General features: G+C 35.9%; 3 protein-coding genes across 3 annotated transcripts; 1 reads left to right on the top strand and 2 right to left on the bottom strand.

Annotated features, from left to right (window-relative positions):
- Positions 1 to 3559: 3559 nt before the first annotated feature.
- Positions 3560 to 4318, bottom strand: LOC131008313 (uncharacterized). Its single transcript, XM_057935200.1, has one exon. The coding sequence runs from the start codon at positions 4316 to 4318 to the stop codon at positions 3560 to 3562; it is 759 nt and encodes a 252-aa protein (XP_057791183.1).
- Positions 4319 to 10278: 5960 nt separating this feature from the next.
- On the bottom strand, positions 10279 to 10826 carry LOC131008314 (uncharacterized). The gene is made up of 2 exons (XM_057935201.1): positions 10529 to 10826; positions 10279 to 10445 (listed from the first exon to the last, which is right to left on the bottom strand). The coding sequence occupies exons 1-2, from the start codon at positions 10824 to 10826 to the stop codon at positions 10279 to 10281; spliced, it is 465 nt and encodes a 154-aa protein (XP_057791184.1).
- Positions 10827 to 12901: 2075 nt separating this feature from the next.
- On the top strand, positions 12902 to 14217 carry LOC131012434 (uncharacterized). The gene is made up of 2 exons (XM_057940384.1): positions 12902 to 13579; positions 13659 to 14217. The coding sequence occupies exons 1-2, from the start codon at positions 13208 to 13210 to the stop codon at positions 13950 to 13952; spliced, it is 666 nt and encodes a 221-aa protein (XP_057796367.1). The 5' UTR covers positions 12902 to 13207; the 3' UTR covers positions 13953 to 14217.
- The last annotated feature ends 1491 nt before the right edge of the window (positions 14218 to 15708 follow it).

Here is a 15708-nt window from a genome sequence, read left to right on the forward strand (position 1 = left end):
CTATATATATATATATATATATATATATATATATATAGGGAGAGGTTCAAGAAAGAACCATAAATAAAAGAAGACCGGAGAACCATTTTCAGCCATTCGATCATCAAGATCTACGGTGGATGCATCATCTTGTTGGATGAATGCAGATCCTGGGTTCGAATCCTGAAGGGAACATTTTTTTTTTAATTTTTTTAGTGCATTAATTTTAACAGCGAATGCATTAATTTTTACAGTGGATGCATTAGATTTGATGGTTCTCCCGTTCTCACAAATAATGTAGTTCTTTCTAGAACCACACCCTATATATATATATATATATATATATATATAGGGTTGAGTTCAACAGAGAATTATCTTTTACATGAACAAATCTATATATTTTACGAACAGATCAACATAACTAATGAACATACGTATTTAGTAAAAATATAGAAAAACTCGCCACCAGCAGGATTCGAACCCGTGGCAAATTGCTGTTCATGCGGTACATTGATCTGTTCAACAAAATTATAGATCTGTTCGTTTTTATTTTACGAATTCTCTATTCTCCACAATATTTAGCTTCTCTGTTGAACCCTTCTCTCTCTCTCTCTCTCTCTCTCTCTATATATATATATATATATATATATATATATATATATATATGAAGAATCCAAACCATCAATATTTCTGTTACCTTTAAACTATGAAATATTCAAACACAAACTAGCTGGAAGTAAAAGAACTTAGCAATTCATCCTGCAACTCATGAACTTCTCAAAATGTGTATCATGAAATTAGAGTAATGTTAATGACCCTTTTAGATAATAATGACATGAAACCATTAAACTAACGATTGGGAAAAAGAAGATATCGAATTTTTGTTATATGAACATAACCAAAATGAAAATACTCATTATAATTCTTAGACGAGTTCAGAGGAACCTAACAATCACATTCACCAATAGGAAATAACCAGTCTAAAAGTTTTAAAAATTTCACTATATTATACAAGTTCATTCACACACATTCATCATGTGTTTCCATTGTGGAGATTTCTTGCTCGAACGCCTAACTAAATTTAGACAAATTGATTTATATAAAGACACCTGCAAAAGAGTTTCCCAATTTGGTGAAAAATAGAGTTAGGCAATTAAAGCCTTTGTTCGTGTAACAAGAAGGCGCGCAATTCTTGAATAATTCTTTAAATAGCGGTAGTTTAAATATTTATATATGAGTTTTTAGCCCCAAATATAGAGAAATATCCCTCGAAAAGAAAATAATATAGAGAAAAAAATTTCCAGGGGTTTATTTCTTAGAATTAGCCTTATTAGATAAAAAATAATAAGTTAATCAATTGTTTACAAAGATAAATTGAAACTTTGAGATGTCCTAAAATCTTCGTTAAGTTCTAACTTGAGTTAATTTGTTTGATCCATATTCCATTGAAAATATATAAAAATAAAAATATTTAATTAATATTAAAAATAAATATTAGGAGTAATAAATTATTAAAGTTAATTCTTCATGGTAAACACAATACTCTCTCTATCCCAGAAGAGTATCCTCGCTACTTTTCTTTTCTATCCGTTCAACAAAAATATGCATAATTTATTTTTGAACATGAATCCACCACCAATCCCTTATTTTTTATCCTACTTGAAATTGATTATATTATCAGACATTAAATTTTGGTGGAGAAGACACACCAAGTGTAGGAAGCCTACATAACTTAGGGGCATGTGATTGTGAGAGTGGATGTAAATATGAAAATGATAACATTGAAATTAAGATGTGGCTCTTATCACTTTCATATACCAAACAACTCACATGTAACGCCGTATTATATCTTTTAAGGCTTGTTTGGCATGGATCCCATATTCAGATAAATCCAATTTATACTGGATTTAGCAATCCACCTGAACAAACAATTCATCTCATTTGTTATTTTCATTCTTTAATTTTCCTATGTTAAAAATGAAAAATTATTTAATTACTGTCAGACAAACATGGGATTGGATTGGATTGGATTTGTCCCAACTATAATCCAAACATATAGTATTTATATACATCGTATCTTGTAGCTGTGCTGTTACAAACTTGAACAATACATATATAGATATATATGAGAATTGAGAAGCACATGGCTATGCTGTCATATACTTCCAACCTATTATTTTCTTATTAATCTTCCCCATATTCCTTAGGTGTTCCAATTAAATTATGCACCCACACCTCTAACCAATAAGAATCTTTACTATACATTTTATTTTTTTGATTTTTTTATATTTTATGGGTTAAATGATTAATATACACAAACTTTGGGACAACTTTCATTTTGTACATAAAACTTTCATTTTTTCCTCATAAAATACATAAATCTACAAGATTTCAATTTTTCCAAGATTTTAAATTTTCCCAAACGCAAGAACAATGCGTTTTTGGGCGATTCAAATACTTTATACTCAACGAGAATTTGAAGTATGTGTGAGAAGACTAGTGAAAACCCCTTTTATCTCAAGCGTGAATGACTTTAATTTGGGAAAGAAAGGTTTTGACATTTAACTAAAATTAAAGATAAAACAAATCTCTATAAAATAAAGTCGTCCCACTTAATATTGCGTGGATACAAACGTGTGAAAATTAAGATGGGATCCTATGTCTAATCTAATGTGTACCACCATGTTCAATTCTTAATTTATTACTATAATTTTTAATTAATTTTTTTATCAATGTTAATTTATTATAATAAAAAGATAATTAGCAAGGGTTCATTCATTCCATTAAAGATTATAATTATTTTTTATATTTATTTGAATTAATAATGAATTATTTTGATTAATTAATTCAAAGTTCGGATACATAATTTTTGTAAATTTTTATTTTTAGTGATAAATATTAATTAGAGTTCATTATATAATAATATTTTTATTTTTATACTCCCTCCGTCCACCAATTAAAGGCCTATATGAAAAAACACGGGTTTTAAGAAAAAGTGTATTTTTATTAGTTGAGTGGAGAAAGGGTCCCACTTTTTAAGGAAAAGTGTATTTTTATTAGTTGAGTGGAGAAAGGGTCCCACTTTTTTGTAAAGAATCTTTGACTTTTTTGATTAAATAATGAATAAAAACTTACCAAAAATAGGTAGGCCTTGTTTTTGTGGACGGACCAAAAAGACAAGTAGGCCTTAAATTGGTGGACGGAGGGAGTAATAAATAATTATAAAATAAAAAAATTAAGAATATGATTCTATGATACACACTAAATTGTGGAACAGAGAATCACATCCAAAATTAAATTAGCCATTGTCAGTTCAATTTGGTCGGACTTGTATTTCCCGAAGAAATTGAAAGTCTATAGGCAGAATAAAAGTCACTCCAAAATTCATATACATATTTTTTGGGAATCAGAATTCATGTATTTAAATGCATTTTTTTTTTTTTTGGTCGGAGAAAAGAGATTTCATTAATAAACCTTCAGGTCGAACCACAAGGTACCAGAGGTACCAAGTGTACAAAATCGAAAAATAACAAACATCGGATTGGGCGGAAAAGAAAGACCCAATCCACATGAAAACAATTTAAAAGCACAAACCTCTAACAGCCGAGAACCAACCTCGAAACTCTTGTTCCTGCATTGTTTGGTTCGAATACGAACGCCAAGCCCACAATCTCGCCTTAATCTCTGCCATCATTCTATCTTTGTTCCAACTTCCTTGATTGAAGATACAATTGTTTCGAGTCTTCCAAATGCTCCAAATCACACACATCCAAACAGCAAGGAAGAAGTCCACATCCTTATTACTCCCCAAATTCACGAAAGCATTGAAATGTGCTTTTGTTTTGGAATGAAAGGCTGCTTGGTTCCCAGTCCAACTCAGGATTTCTTTCCAAATTTCATCAGTTTTTTGGCAAAGAAAGAAGAGATGCTCAATGGTTTCTTCTTTCACCTGACAAAGGACGCAAAAATCAGTCGCCGAATGTGTCACCACTTGTCTCCTCCGAAGGTTGTCAACCGTTGCGATTCTTCCTTTAAGGACCTTCCAAACTGTGGCGATAACCTTGGCTGGAACTTTGGCTTTCCAGATCATGGCTATCTCCTTTTGAACTCCCCACAAATTCGACATTCTCCTATTTTTAAAGAGAGTCTCATATGCTGTCTTGACAGAGAAAACACCGCTACTGGCTGCCTTCCATCTCCAAGCATCCAAAGTACCTGCATTTAGTCGAATTTTACTGACACAAGACCTTAAGGTTCGAATTTGCTCCAGTTCTCTCTCCCTCAAGTTCCTATCCCACTCGAGTTTCCACTCCCAAGTTCCTTCAATCCATTCCCCCATATTGCCCACCAAACCCTCTTTATTGGAACTGAGACGGTAAAGTCTTGGGACCTGATCAACCAAAGAATTCTCCCCCACCCATCTGTGTGTCCAAAACCTCACCGAGTTCCCATCTCCTAACACTCGCTCAAGATTTTCCCTCACCCCTTTACCATTCACACCCCTGCTCAGTCCAACCACTTTCCTCCACCAAGCCGACTTAATCACTGTGTTTCCCTCAGCCCGAAAACCTTCTCCATCCCACTCCAATATTTAAATGCATTTAAGCCTACATTGATACTACAATATTGTTCTACATACAAAGTGATGAGTTCTGATAGAAACCGTTAGCTATATAGCGTAGGAACTAGAAATCAATCTGGTTCAAAAAAATATTTAGCAAATAGATGCATTTTAATCATTAAAATATGAATATTATATAAAGAGAAGAAGTGGTCTTGGATATAATCGGGTGTTTCGGACAATCGGGTTGCATCCTCACTTAGACCCTGACCCGAACCATATAAATAACACTATTATGAGTGTAGGTCGATCCGGTTGTACGGTACACCTAATTGTACCCAAGTTTTTGTGTAAAGACAATGCTATAGATTTTTTGTGGTAAAATAAATACTTATATCTACTGCTTTTAAAAAACTGCTTGTATATACTGCTTTAATCTTTAAAAATTGGGAACTTGAAATTAAATATTTAAAAAGTTCGAAATTTGAACATTAAAGTATCCTAAATTAAGAAAGTTTAAAATTTGAACATGAATGAAAGGGCTTCTTGGGACAACCCTTTCACTGATATTATATTAATATAAAAAGTGACTACCGCATTTCTTATTTTGTGGATTTAATTATATATACTTGGCCACTTGAATTAATAAATATTTAAGAACTTAATCTCAAACAAATAAATAAAATAAATAAATGCTTAAGAATTTCGGTTATGAATAAGCGAGATGATGATGACTTCATTGGTTATAAGTCTTTTCAAATATTGCCTGTACCACTTGCTAACCATTACTGTTATTTTCGAGCAATGACTTGTATTACTCACTAACCACTACATATTTTTGCAATATAATGTAATAATTTATACGAATAATTACACGTAAATACATAAATTTAGTCAAAAAGTTCGTGTATTTTATTAATTTTTTTAAATACATATTAAAAATAAATTTTGATCAAAGTTAGTATATATTTACATGCAAACCCTAATTTGAATCCAGTAGTTAAAAATTATGTCCTTGAACATAAATATAAGTATAAGAAATTGATATAGGATAATCCTTTTGTACAATTGAAGTTCATGCATTTTTGTGTATATAATAATACATTATTATCTATATATAATCATGTACTCCCTCCATCCCATTATAAATGGCGGGTATACCACTTTGAGCCGTCCCATTATAAGTGGCGGGTTTCCAAAAAAGAAAGGAATTAGGCCTTTAATTAAATCCTAATTTAAGTCCAATTAAGAGCCCACTTTTTCTAACCCTAATTCTCGGCCTTTCATTTCTATCACAACTCTTCCTCTCTCTATTCGTCTCTCTCACTTCTCAGTCGACACCACCCTTCTACGAAGCCTAATTTTTTCTGATCCGTCGTGATGCCACCAATTGAAACTTCAAATCCTTCGAAGTTCTTGCTCAACGGTATTGAACCACCGCTTGAAACTTCAGATCCGTCAAGTTTCTTCGACCACAGTATAGAAATACCAATTGAAACCCCAAATCCTTCTCAGATCTTGCCCTATGGTCCTGATCCACCAATCGAAACTTCAGATCCTTCTAGGATCTTGCCCTACGGTCCTGATCCATCGCTTGAAACTTCAGATACTACCTTGGTCGGTGAATACGTCGAGGATTCAAAGGCCTTGGAGGAGACACAATATCTTAGCGAAAATGATGAATCAGTGACTCCTTTCGTTGAGGAGACAGAGGATGTGGAAGGGGCGGAGGTTTCATCGGCTGAGAAAGAGATTGAAGACTTCAGTGGAGGAGAGGAGGAAACGAGGTTGCTGAAGATGATTCGAATCTTGCTCCCTGCTTTTAAGAACAAACGGGGTGAGATCTTTCCTTAATTTTCTGAGTTGTAATTTTGCTTGGGTGCTCTAATTCATGCATGGAGACTTTGTTGGAGATTAGGGTTTTTTTGTCTTGAAATGATGAGACTATGCTCACTTGTTTAGTGTGGTCTGCTTTCATTGTTGATGCATTCGAAACTTGGGGAATTATGAACCCTTAAAGGGGATTGTAGTGATTTGTGGTATGCTGTTGTTTGTGCATTGTGAGATGAAGAAACATGTTTAGTGTGGTTGTAGTGTGTCTTTGACGGTGATTGTGTGTTCTAGTGCATTGTGTGTTATGTGATATGTGTTAGGTCCGGAGGGTCTCGAATAGGTGTATGGGGGGAAATACACCTATGAGCTATTTTTCTGAGTTAAAACGAAACTTTAAATACAAACTGACTCAACCTGTTTACTGAAAAGAGTTTTGTCAAAACAGGGTTGACGACTGATACTGAATACTCTTCAGTAAGAAGTTATCAGTTAAGTCACAAACTTTAACTGATACACGTAAGGCTTCAGTCGAGTTTGATAAACAGAGATATGTTATGAATCTTACTGACTATCAGAAGATAGATCAGTTCGACACAAACACTCAATTCGGTTGGTTGAAGAGAGGTTTGAAAACTTGCCAACTAAACCACAAAGAAGAAGTTCTTTGCAGTCAGTTTTACCTAGGCTTTGGATATACAATATTTGCCTAAGCTCTAAGAGAATGTATGTAATCAGCAGTGACTGATTTTTGACTTTGTGATTCTCTTTTTCAATTCAAACTTTGGGGAGGCTTGGTTTAGCTGAGTAACAAATTTGGCAGTGTTTCAGCTTATGTTGTTGAATCGGTGAAGATTTAAGCGATCCTCGAGCGCTATTTATTGGAGACGTCTTGAATAGATCCGTTGGCGGAGATGGACTTCAAGATTTCTTCCGTTAGAGAGTAATTTGAACTTGGGCTGAGGCTTCAATCTTCGAGGTTCCTTATTTGGTGAGAACGACTACTTTGAAGAGCAGGAGATGCGACATCTCTGGAAAAGTAATCACCGAAAATGAATAGCCTCTGCAGAGAAAGAAAGTTTCTGAGATCTCTGCATTTAATGCGGCTGTACTTCTGGAGTGTGTGGCTTCCATTGAACGTTGGAGGTTCAGTCCGATGAAGAATGTTTAACTGATACTTGACTTTAGCTAGTATCAGTCTGCTGAATCCATGTGGCACACATTAAGTAATCAGTCGAAACTGATCCTTCGACTGATAAGTCAAATATCAATGTTTGACTTTGCCTTACTCGTTACTTCAGTCGGCATCTTCAGTCTTCAGTCTTCAGTCCTTCGTTCTTCAGTCTTCAGTCTTCAAAACAACAACTAAACTAGAGAAAGAACTCTAACACTTGAGTTTGAAAAGTTCTAGTCTATTACAATTGAAACCTATTGATTTTGGTATCATCAAAATTAGGATTTGGATATTTCATTAAGTTCCCAACAATATGAACTATTTGTGAAATGGCATCTTTTTGTCTCTCCCATTCCAGTAATTGCATGTACAAATGTTATACAAAAAATCATTGCCCACACTATATCATCTACATTACAAAACACATGTTTCCAAAGCTTAAATGCATAAAAAAAGTGAATTTACGCGATCGTACTTCGGATTTTAATCGAAGCTGTCGTATTGGTCAACGTACAAATAAATTCATAACCTTGCCCAAGACAGGCGTAGTGCCTCCCAGAAATAGCTCCAACTGCCCAGGACGTAATAAAACTCCTAGTGGTACTACCTACTCGATCAACATCATGCCCAGAAGGTCAACAAATGTGACTCTCGATCTTTGGATTGCATCCAACCTACATGCTTCGTTAGACTTGATCATTGAGGTGCCTTCCATTTTCTCATCAGATTGGCTCCATTTTGCCCATTATAGCGTCCACGAGGCCCTGCCAAACAAGTGTCATCCCAGACATAAAAACAAGCAAAACATACACACAAAGACTCGATCTAGACCTAGACATAACAAAGAAAAAGAGCACAAAACTTGGGCTCGTCATTTATTCTTCTCAAATATGCAGAGAGATAACTGCATATTTACACAAAATGCATATAAAAAAAGGTCTTCTTCCTTCACTGCTGTAAAGATCCCTGATCTTCATCTCTTATGAATCATAGGGCATTCATAAGTGCTTGGATTTCAGTTGGTCTTCCATTTTCCATCATGTAAGTGAAGCAATCTTTCACCAAATTGAGAGGCACTTCCAAGTCTATTGGAAGTGTCTTCTGTCTTATTAAAGCTCCCTTGTGTATATGGGGATTTTGTAGCAATTATGCCTCCTTACCTTCATGATCTCCATGAAGCAGCCTTGTAGGCTAAGAAAAACCTTATTCAAGGTTATAGGTGATAGTTCTTCGAAAGAATTGATCACTGCATTCACAAGATCATCAACATTGCTGCATGCTTTCTCTATTTGTATGCTTTGTATACCTCTAAACCACCCCAAATCATTGGCATTAATTTCAGGTGAGTTGGGTGGTTGATGAACTAAATTGATATCGAACCCATCATTAGAGGCTGCAATTCTAAAATCTTGGTCAGAATCCTTAATGTGTGGACGTGCATTGTCCTGTTGAATAAATATCACTCTGTTCTGATTTTGTGGCCATTTTTGTTTAATGGCATGAAGAATCTGACATGAAATTAATAAATATTTTCAATACATACTTTAAAATCACAACTATGCAAATTCTGAAATTAAATGAATACATGTTCTACTCTAGGCAAACTAACTCAGCTGCATATATACATCTTATTTTTGCATTTCATGCACACAACATCAGCTATCCATACCTGATTGATCAAGAAATTTTTTATCACATCTTTTATGATTGACTTGATAGGCTTTGTTTCTAGAGTACATGCAATTCTATTCTTGGAATTCGTTTGCGTTGGTACTTGGTGTGTAAATGGAAATATACCAATTTTTTCATCAAATATGACTCTCCCATTCTCTTAAAAAAGTGGCCTGCACACTGCACACATGAACATGACCTTGGTTATGAATTTTTTGCTTTTACATGTGCTATGTGGCTCTGCCTCTCCAGGTGTGAGGTTGAATCTGTGAGATGTTTTTGTGATATAAACCACTTCTCATCTATGTTGACTGTGTTATTCATACTTTTGAACTTCAAAGTGTTCATGATTCTATCAAATTTGAGTGCCTCTAGTGTGAAAGTGAGCCTAAGTAGCTTGTTTGGTGCTGTGAGATTAGGCTTTATAGCTGATATGTGAGCTTTGATCAAGCCTTTATTCACCCATCTCCACACTGTGCTCTTACTGCATGAAATTCTATTTGCAAGCTTCCTGATTGTTGCTCTTTGAAGTAAATCCAAATTTGATATTACCTCCAAATCTATATGTACTCTCTTTCTCCTTGGGCAGTTTGGTTTCTGACTTTGTAGGTAGATAATCTCACCTTGTGATTGTTGTTTCTTTCTAGCTGCCCAAAACCTGGAAATTGTCATCTCACTGCTGCTGAATATGAAGAATGCCTCCTTCATTTTGCATTTCAATGAGTTTGCAAGAAGAATTTGAATGATACAAGCCATCATGATGTCCTTGAGATGCTCGACATACCAATTCCGGACTGGACTTTGATGATTCCCCATCGAGCTTGAAGTACTCCAAAGGCATGTTCGACATCCTTTCATACCGATTCTTGCATCTTCTTGAACCTCGCCTCCTTTGGATTGGTCGCCATCAGTGGACTCTTGATGAATCGTGGGATGCAACGACCTCCAAGATCCACAAATCGTGGGATACAACAGCCTCCATGATCACCGCGTGTAAATGCGCCAAGCCACGCCTTTGGGAAATTCTTTCATGCCCAATGCATACAATCAAGACTCCCGAGCATCACGGGAAATCCATGTCGCGCCTCGTGCATCTGAAGGTAGGATGTCGAAGATACTCGGCACCGTATTCCCGGATGACAGCTTTGCAGAATTTCTTTAGGCATAGACGCCCCGTCGTGTCAACAATTTTGAGATACTTGTCGAAAATATCCGCACTAACGCCAGTGGCTAATTGTCAGATATACACCGTGCATTTATGCAACGGCATGAGAGAGTCTCGGCCCGCAGCATCCACCCCATTCGGAAGTAACCATTAACACCTTGCACAGCATCGACGATGCACAAGAATAGCTGCTTGTGCATCCGAAAATGCCGCCAGAAAAATGTTGGCGCGTACGTCGGAATGTCGTTGAAGTAGTCTTGCATAAGACGTAGATGGGCCGCCTCATGATCACGATAAACGTACGACCTGTTACTAATAACACGTCGTGTCAGCTTCGATTGGGAGAAATATTGAGCAACCACTTTTTTATTCTCGACAATATCCATGATTTCTTGCGCAACCTTGTCGGATGAAGACGACGAAGTATCATCGAACCATTCGACCATTTTTTTGGAGGAGGTGAAAGAATTGAAGTAGAGAAAGAGAGAAAGATTGAAGGGGTAAATGAAATGGGAGAAATGGGAGGGGGGGTATTTACAAGAAGAAAAGGAAGGGAAAAAAAAATAGTCATGTGATCGTCTGAATAAAATCGGCTAAAAGTAGCCGTTATTTTTTAAAAAAAAATCAATTTTTTCTTTCCTTTTTTTAAAAAATATCCAGGCGTGCAATGCACGCGTATGGGGCAAGCATTCGGGCGATTTGGGTTGAAATCGAACCGTATTGAAAAAATTCGAACCCAAACCGCCCTTAAAAATTCAAACCAAACCAAACCGTTTTAGTTGCCAAAACTGAATCAAACCGAACCGCAAATTTTCGGTTCGATTTGGCATAAACCGTTTTATTTATTTTTTAAATCAAAAACCTATTAAGACAAAAATTGGCAGGGATAATTGAGAAGGAAAAATTTTCATCCATGCCATCTTGAAATTCCCTAGCCCAAGGAATTTCATCTATACCATCGTGAAATTGACAGTGACAAAAATTGGCAGTGATAATTGAGAAGGAAGGTTTAGGCAACACAAAGAAAGCAAATTCCCCAACCCTGAAATTCTTCCTTCTCAATTTTCACTTTCACCCAACTTTTGATTCTTGACCATGAAGATTTCGACGAGTTAACGAGTTAAGCAAATTCCCCAACCATGAAGGTTCAGGTGGCTGGGAGCCTGGGACATGGGGGCAACGTCGCGAGGCTCGGCACAGCGCAGCGGGCGGTGCCAGCAGGGGCCTCGGGCCGGCGGGCCGGCGAGTATAGGTGGGGAATGGCCGGATGAATGGCAGATGGGGTGGATGTGGCAGATAAGGGAATAAGAAACAGAAACCCCAAGTCTAAAATGCTGAAAATTGAAATTTGAATACAAAACTAAAACCCTAATGTTTAATAATTTAATAATTAATTATTTTTAAAATTTATAATTATTAAATTCGGGCTGGTTCGGTTTAACAACCGAGCCGTTTTTTTTCAAACCGAACCCAAACCAAAAATTGGCGGTTTAAAAATTTTTAAACTGAACCACACTGTTTTATCTATAAAAACCGAACCAAATCGCCTAATTTGGTTCGATTTGGTTCGGTTTGACGGTTTCGGTTTGGTTTTGCTCAGCCCTATGCACACGCCTTCCCATACGAAGAATGAGCCTTACTCGTTTAAACGAGTAAGGCTCGAGTCGCGGTGCCTCCATATCGGTCTTACTTGATGGGAAGCTTACTCGAGTAAGTCCCATCGATTACCGATGTAGGTGCTCTAAGAGATATACTTCATCCGTCCCATAAAAACATGCACAGTTTTTCTTTTTCGTCCGTCCCATAAAAATATGCATAGCCCATTTATAATAATAATTCTCACACTAAACATCACAATCAATATGGGACACTTTCTTCACTCACACGATATTTATTTTACAGGATTTCTTAAAACACATGCCGTCCCAAATTATGCATATTTTTAGGGGACGGAGTATATATATTCTCTTTCCTCCGAAAACCCCGTGTAAAATTAATTTGGTAAGTGACATTTTTTTTTGAAAAAATTGGTAGGTGACTTTAATTTGCATATATTCTCTCTCGTTAATTTGGGGTTTCTTGTGATATATGCTCAACCACTATTCCTAAATGTTCTTCAAATAAATCAGTAAAAATTAGCTCACATCAGATCGAAATGATTCATCAGATCACAAGCCTTATTCAGCAAAACTCATTGATTGGTATGACTTAATTGGTGTAAATAAAAATTGGAGTGCAGTAGTTCCTCATTCTTGCTTAGGGCTATGGCGGGAAACTTCAATCCCCTCTAACAACAAATTAAAATTAGATTTACATGATCTAAATCATAATATAATTAATATCTAAAGCTAAAGATCGATTTCATATATTAGTCTAGTGTGACTTAATTTTTAAAACTATCTATTCCTCCTAAAAACACCTTTGTAGAGTCAGCAGTAAAACTCCCAAGAATGGGCCTTGTTTTGTTATGATTATTATTATTATTAAAGAAAGCATGATGGTAAAGGGAGTGGTTTGTCTCTCATCCTCTCTACAGAGTAATTGATGCTTAATGATTGAAACACCTCACACAGTTGTATGTCCATAAACATAAACTGAATAATTAGCCAAAAACACCTCATAGTTTTGTGTCCACCAATTTAATAAGTGCATAGTAGCAACATGACATAGACACCCACATGCCCTCTCAATCAAAACACTGTGACAGCTTTCTAAATTAACCACTTTTTCTAAATTTCTTTTTGGCACCTCTCCTCTCACCATATATACATTTCCACCAGACCAAAATTCAAACAACATTTATCTCTCTCTATTTTTTGGGCAATAAATGGATGAAAATGAGGCCGCCGGCGAACTGCTGGAGGATTGCTGGTTCTTCGGCAACCTTCTTCAGACCAAATCCAATTCGAGAATGCTGAGAAGCTTCTCCGATCCCTGCTCCTCCTCCAATTTCCCGGCTAAATCGTACGAGGAGGCGTACGAGACCATCAACAAAGGAAAAACCAAGTCCCATAGAAAAACGGCGTCGTCCAAGAAGAGCAGCGGCGGCAGCTTAGTCCGTGCCCCCTCACTGCCCACAACCTTGGAGACTGATGATTTTCATGATGATGAAGAAGTGGAATTCTCCATGGGCAAATTGATCAGACAAGCTTCTCTCAACTACTCCGATACTCGCCCTCCAAGGCAAATTGCTTCTAAGGTATGTATATAGATGCATAGTTGAGATGAATTAAAATAAACTGTAATTCAGGATTTTCTTAATTGGAGTGAATTTGCAGAATTTGACGGCGAGCCCGAGCCTAACGCGGCAGAGATCGAGGTTGAAACCGGAGGCGGCGGAGGAGAGTTTGGAGATTGAAGAGTTGCAAGGTCGATTTAAGGATTTGGGATTGATCGATGTGGAGAAGAAAGATTTGATCGTGCAGGAGAGGAGGAGAATGGAGGAATACGAAGAGCGGAGGGCTCCGCCGCCGGTGCCGCGGTGGGGCGGGAAGAGAGCGCCGGAGGATATGAAGGCGCAGATCAAGTTCTGGGCCCGGGCGGTGGCGTCTAACGTGCGCCAGGAGTGTTGATGCGATCTGCAATAATAAGTCATCAAATCTTAACAACATACGTAGCCTTAGGATTCCAACTTTCCAATAATTTTGTCCTCCTCCTCACTTTGTTTCAAACAAATCATCATCATATTCATACTTCTCTCTCTAACATTGTGGCCAAAACACAACACAAGCATTCTTTTCAAGATTTTGTAAACCAAATACATTTTACATTTTTCTGTTTGTCGTTGAGATACACATGAATTTCTCGTAAATATGGATTTTATTGATTTCTAGATTACCAAGACTCATTTGGTTTGCTAATCTTCCAAAAATGAACCATTTTTAAAATTTGCTATTTAGAGTGGGGTGCATAATTGTCTTTGTAATCCACATTCCTACATTATTTGTCAAAATTGCAGCCACATGTCCGGTCATAAATGGATAATTTCTTACTAGAGTAAACAAAATAGGTTTACAATAAACTTAATTTTACACTTACTTGGCAAACAACTAATGTTTTCTAGTCAATATAAATCATGTTGCCTCAACTTGAGCAGTGAGGACAACACAATTCCTACAAATTATATAAAGGGGTCAACCATATTTTGTGTTTTTAACTTTAAGTGTTTTTTCAGAAAATTCTTAATTTTTTATTTTTATTCAAATCCCTATAATTTTAAGTGATTTTCAAAGAATGTCTCGTTATAAAAAATATGATGACGTTAAATGAGTCTCGTCGTTGGATTCTTAGGTGGAATATTTTTTCCACCTTATCTAATAGAACGGCATTGTTCCACTTAAGAATTCAATGAAGTAACTTATCATTTTGTTATCGAATTTTGTATAGCTAGATATTTTAAAAAAAATGCTGAAATTGAGGGTCTTTGAATACTATAAAATAGAAATCAATTTTTTTTTCTTGAAAAACACTAAAAGTTGAGATGCAAATCATGATTAACCCTCTTAAGAATACATGGTGGATTGTTGGCTTCACATATGATAGCGCAGCTATAATTAAAATACCGAAATTGGGCTTGTCAAATAAATTCAGGGCCCTGAGTTCAGTAGGATTTATTGGAGGAGTAGTGCTGAGATATTATAAGCCCAAAAATGTTGAACCCCTATCTCACTTGGAATGAAATTTTCTAGTTCATCAGAATTGATATTTCAATTTTATTGTATACTCCCTCCGTCCCAATAAAAGTGGCCACATTTTCTTTTTGGGTGTCCTATTAAAAGTGGCTACTTTTCTAAAAATGGCAAAAGTTTACTTTAATTAAGTCAACAATTACTCACTAATTTGGTCAACAATTGTAGGCCACTTTCTAAAAATTACTCACTAATTACTCACTAATTTGGTCAACAATTGTAGGCCACTTTCTAAAAATTACTCACTAATTTTGGTGGGTCACACTCAATTAAAACATAACAATCTCATTCTTAATTTCCGTGCCAAAAAAAAATGGCCACTTTTATTGGGACGGAGGGAGTAGATGACAAAATAATTACTTAGGAGATAGTATATAGTAAAGGAAAAATTGCACCTAAATACACAAACTTTGCCAAAAATTCATATTTGACGCGAAGTTAGGATTTTACATTTTAATACACTAACTTTCGTTGTTGTCCAAATTTGACACGACTTAATTCTTAAAAATTCAAAAAACAACCAATTTTTGTAAATAATTATACAAAGACCCACTTATGTTATAATTTGGGACATTTAAACCAAAACAAGATATTTTCTTATGATGTTTTCTTTTAAACCATTTTAGGCGCGGATCAAAGA

This window comes from Salvia miltiorrhiza, chromosome 2 (genome assembly GCF_028751815.1).
Source record: "Salvia miltiorrhiza cultivar Shanhuang (shh) chromosome 2, IMPLAD_Smil_shh, whole genome shotgun sequence".
Classification (NCBI taxonomy): Eukaryota; Viridiplantae; Streptophyta; class Magnoliopsida; order Lamiales; family Lamiaceae; genus Salvia; species Salvia miltiorrhiza.

What these genes read in the sequence shown, in the direction of transcription:
- LOC131008314 (XM_057935201.1), bottom strand. Translation starts at nt 10,826, where the DNA reads ATGGTCGAATGGTTCGATGATACTTCGTCGTCTTCATCCGACAAGGTT. An exon ending in TGCTGTGCAAGGTGTTAATG is followed by an intron (nt 10,446 to 10,528) that starts GTTACTTCCGAA and finishes TCTGACAATTAG; the next exon opens with CCACTGGCGTTAGTGCGGAT.
- LOC131012434 (XM_057940384.1), top strand. Translation starts at nt 13,208, where the DNA reads ATGGATGAAAATGAGGCCGCCGGCGAACTGCTGGAGGATTGCTGGTTC. An exon ending in CAAGGCAAATTGCTTCTAAG is followed by an intron (nt 13,580 to 13,658) that starts GTATGTATATAG and finishes GTGAATTTGCAG; the next exon opens with AATTTGACGGCGAGCCCGAG.
- LOC131008313 (XM_057935200.1), bottom strand. Translation starts at nt 4,318, where the DNA reads ATGGGGGAATGGATTGAAGGAACTTGGGAGTGGAAACTCGAGTGGGAT.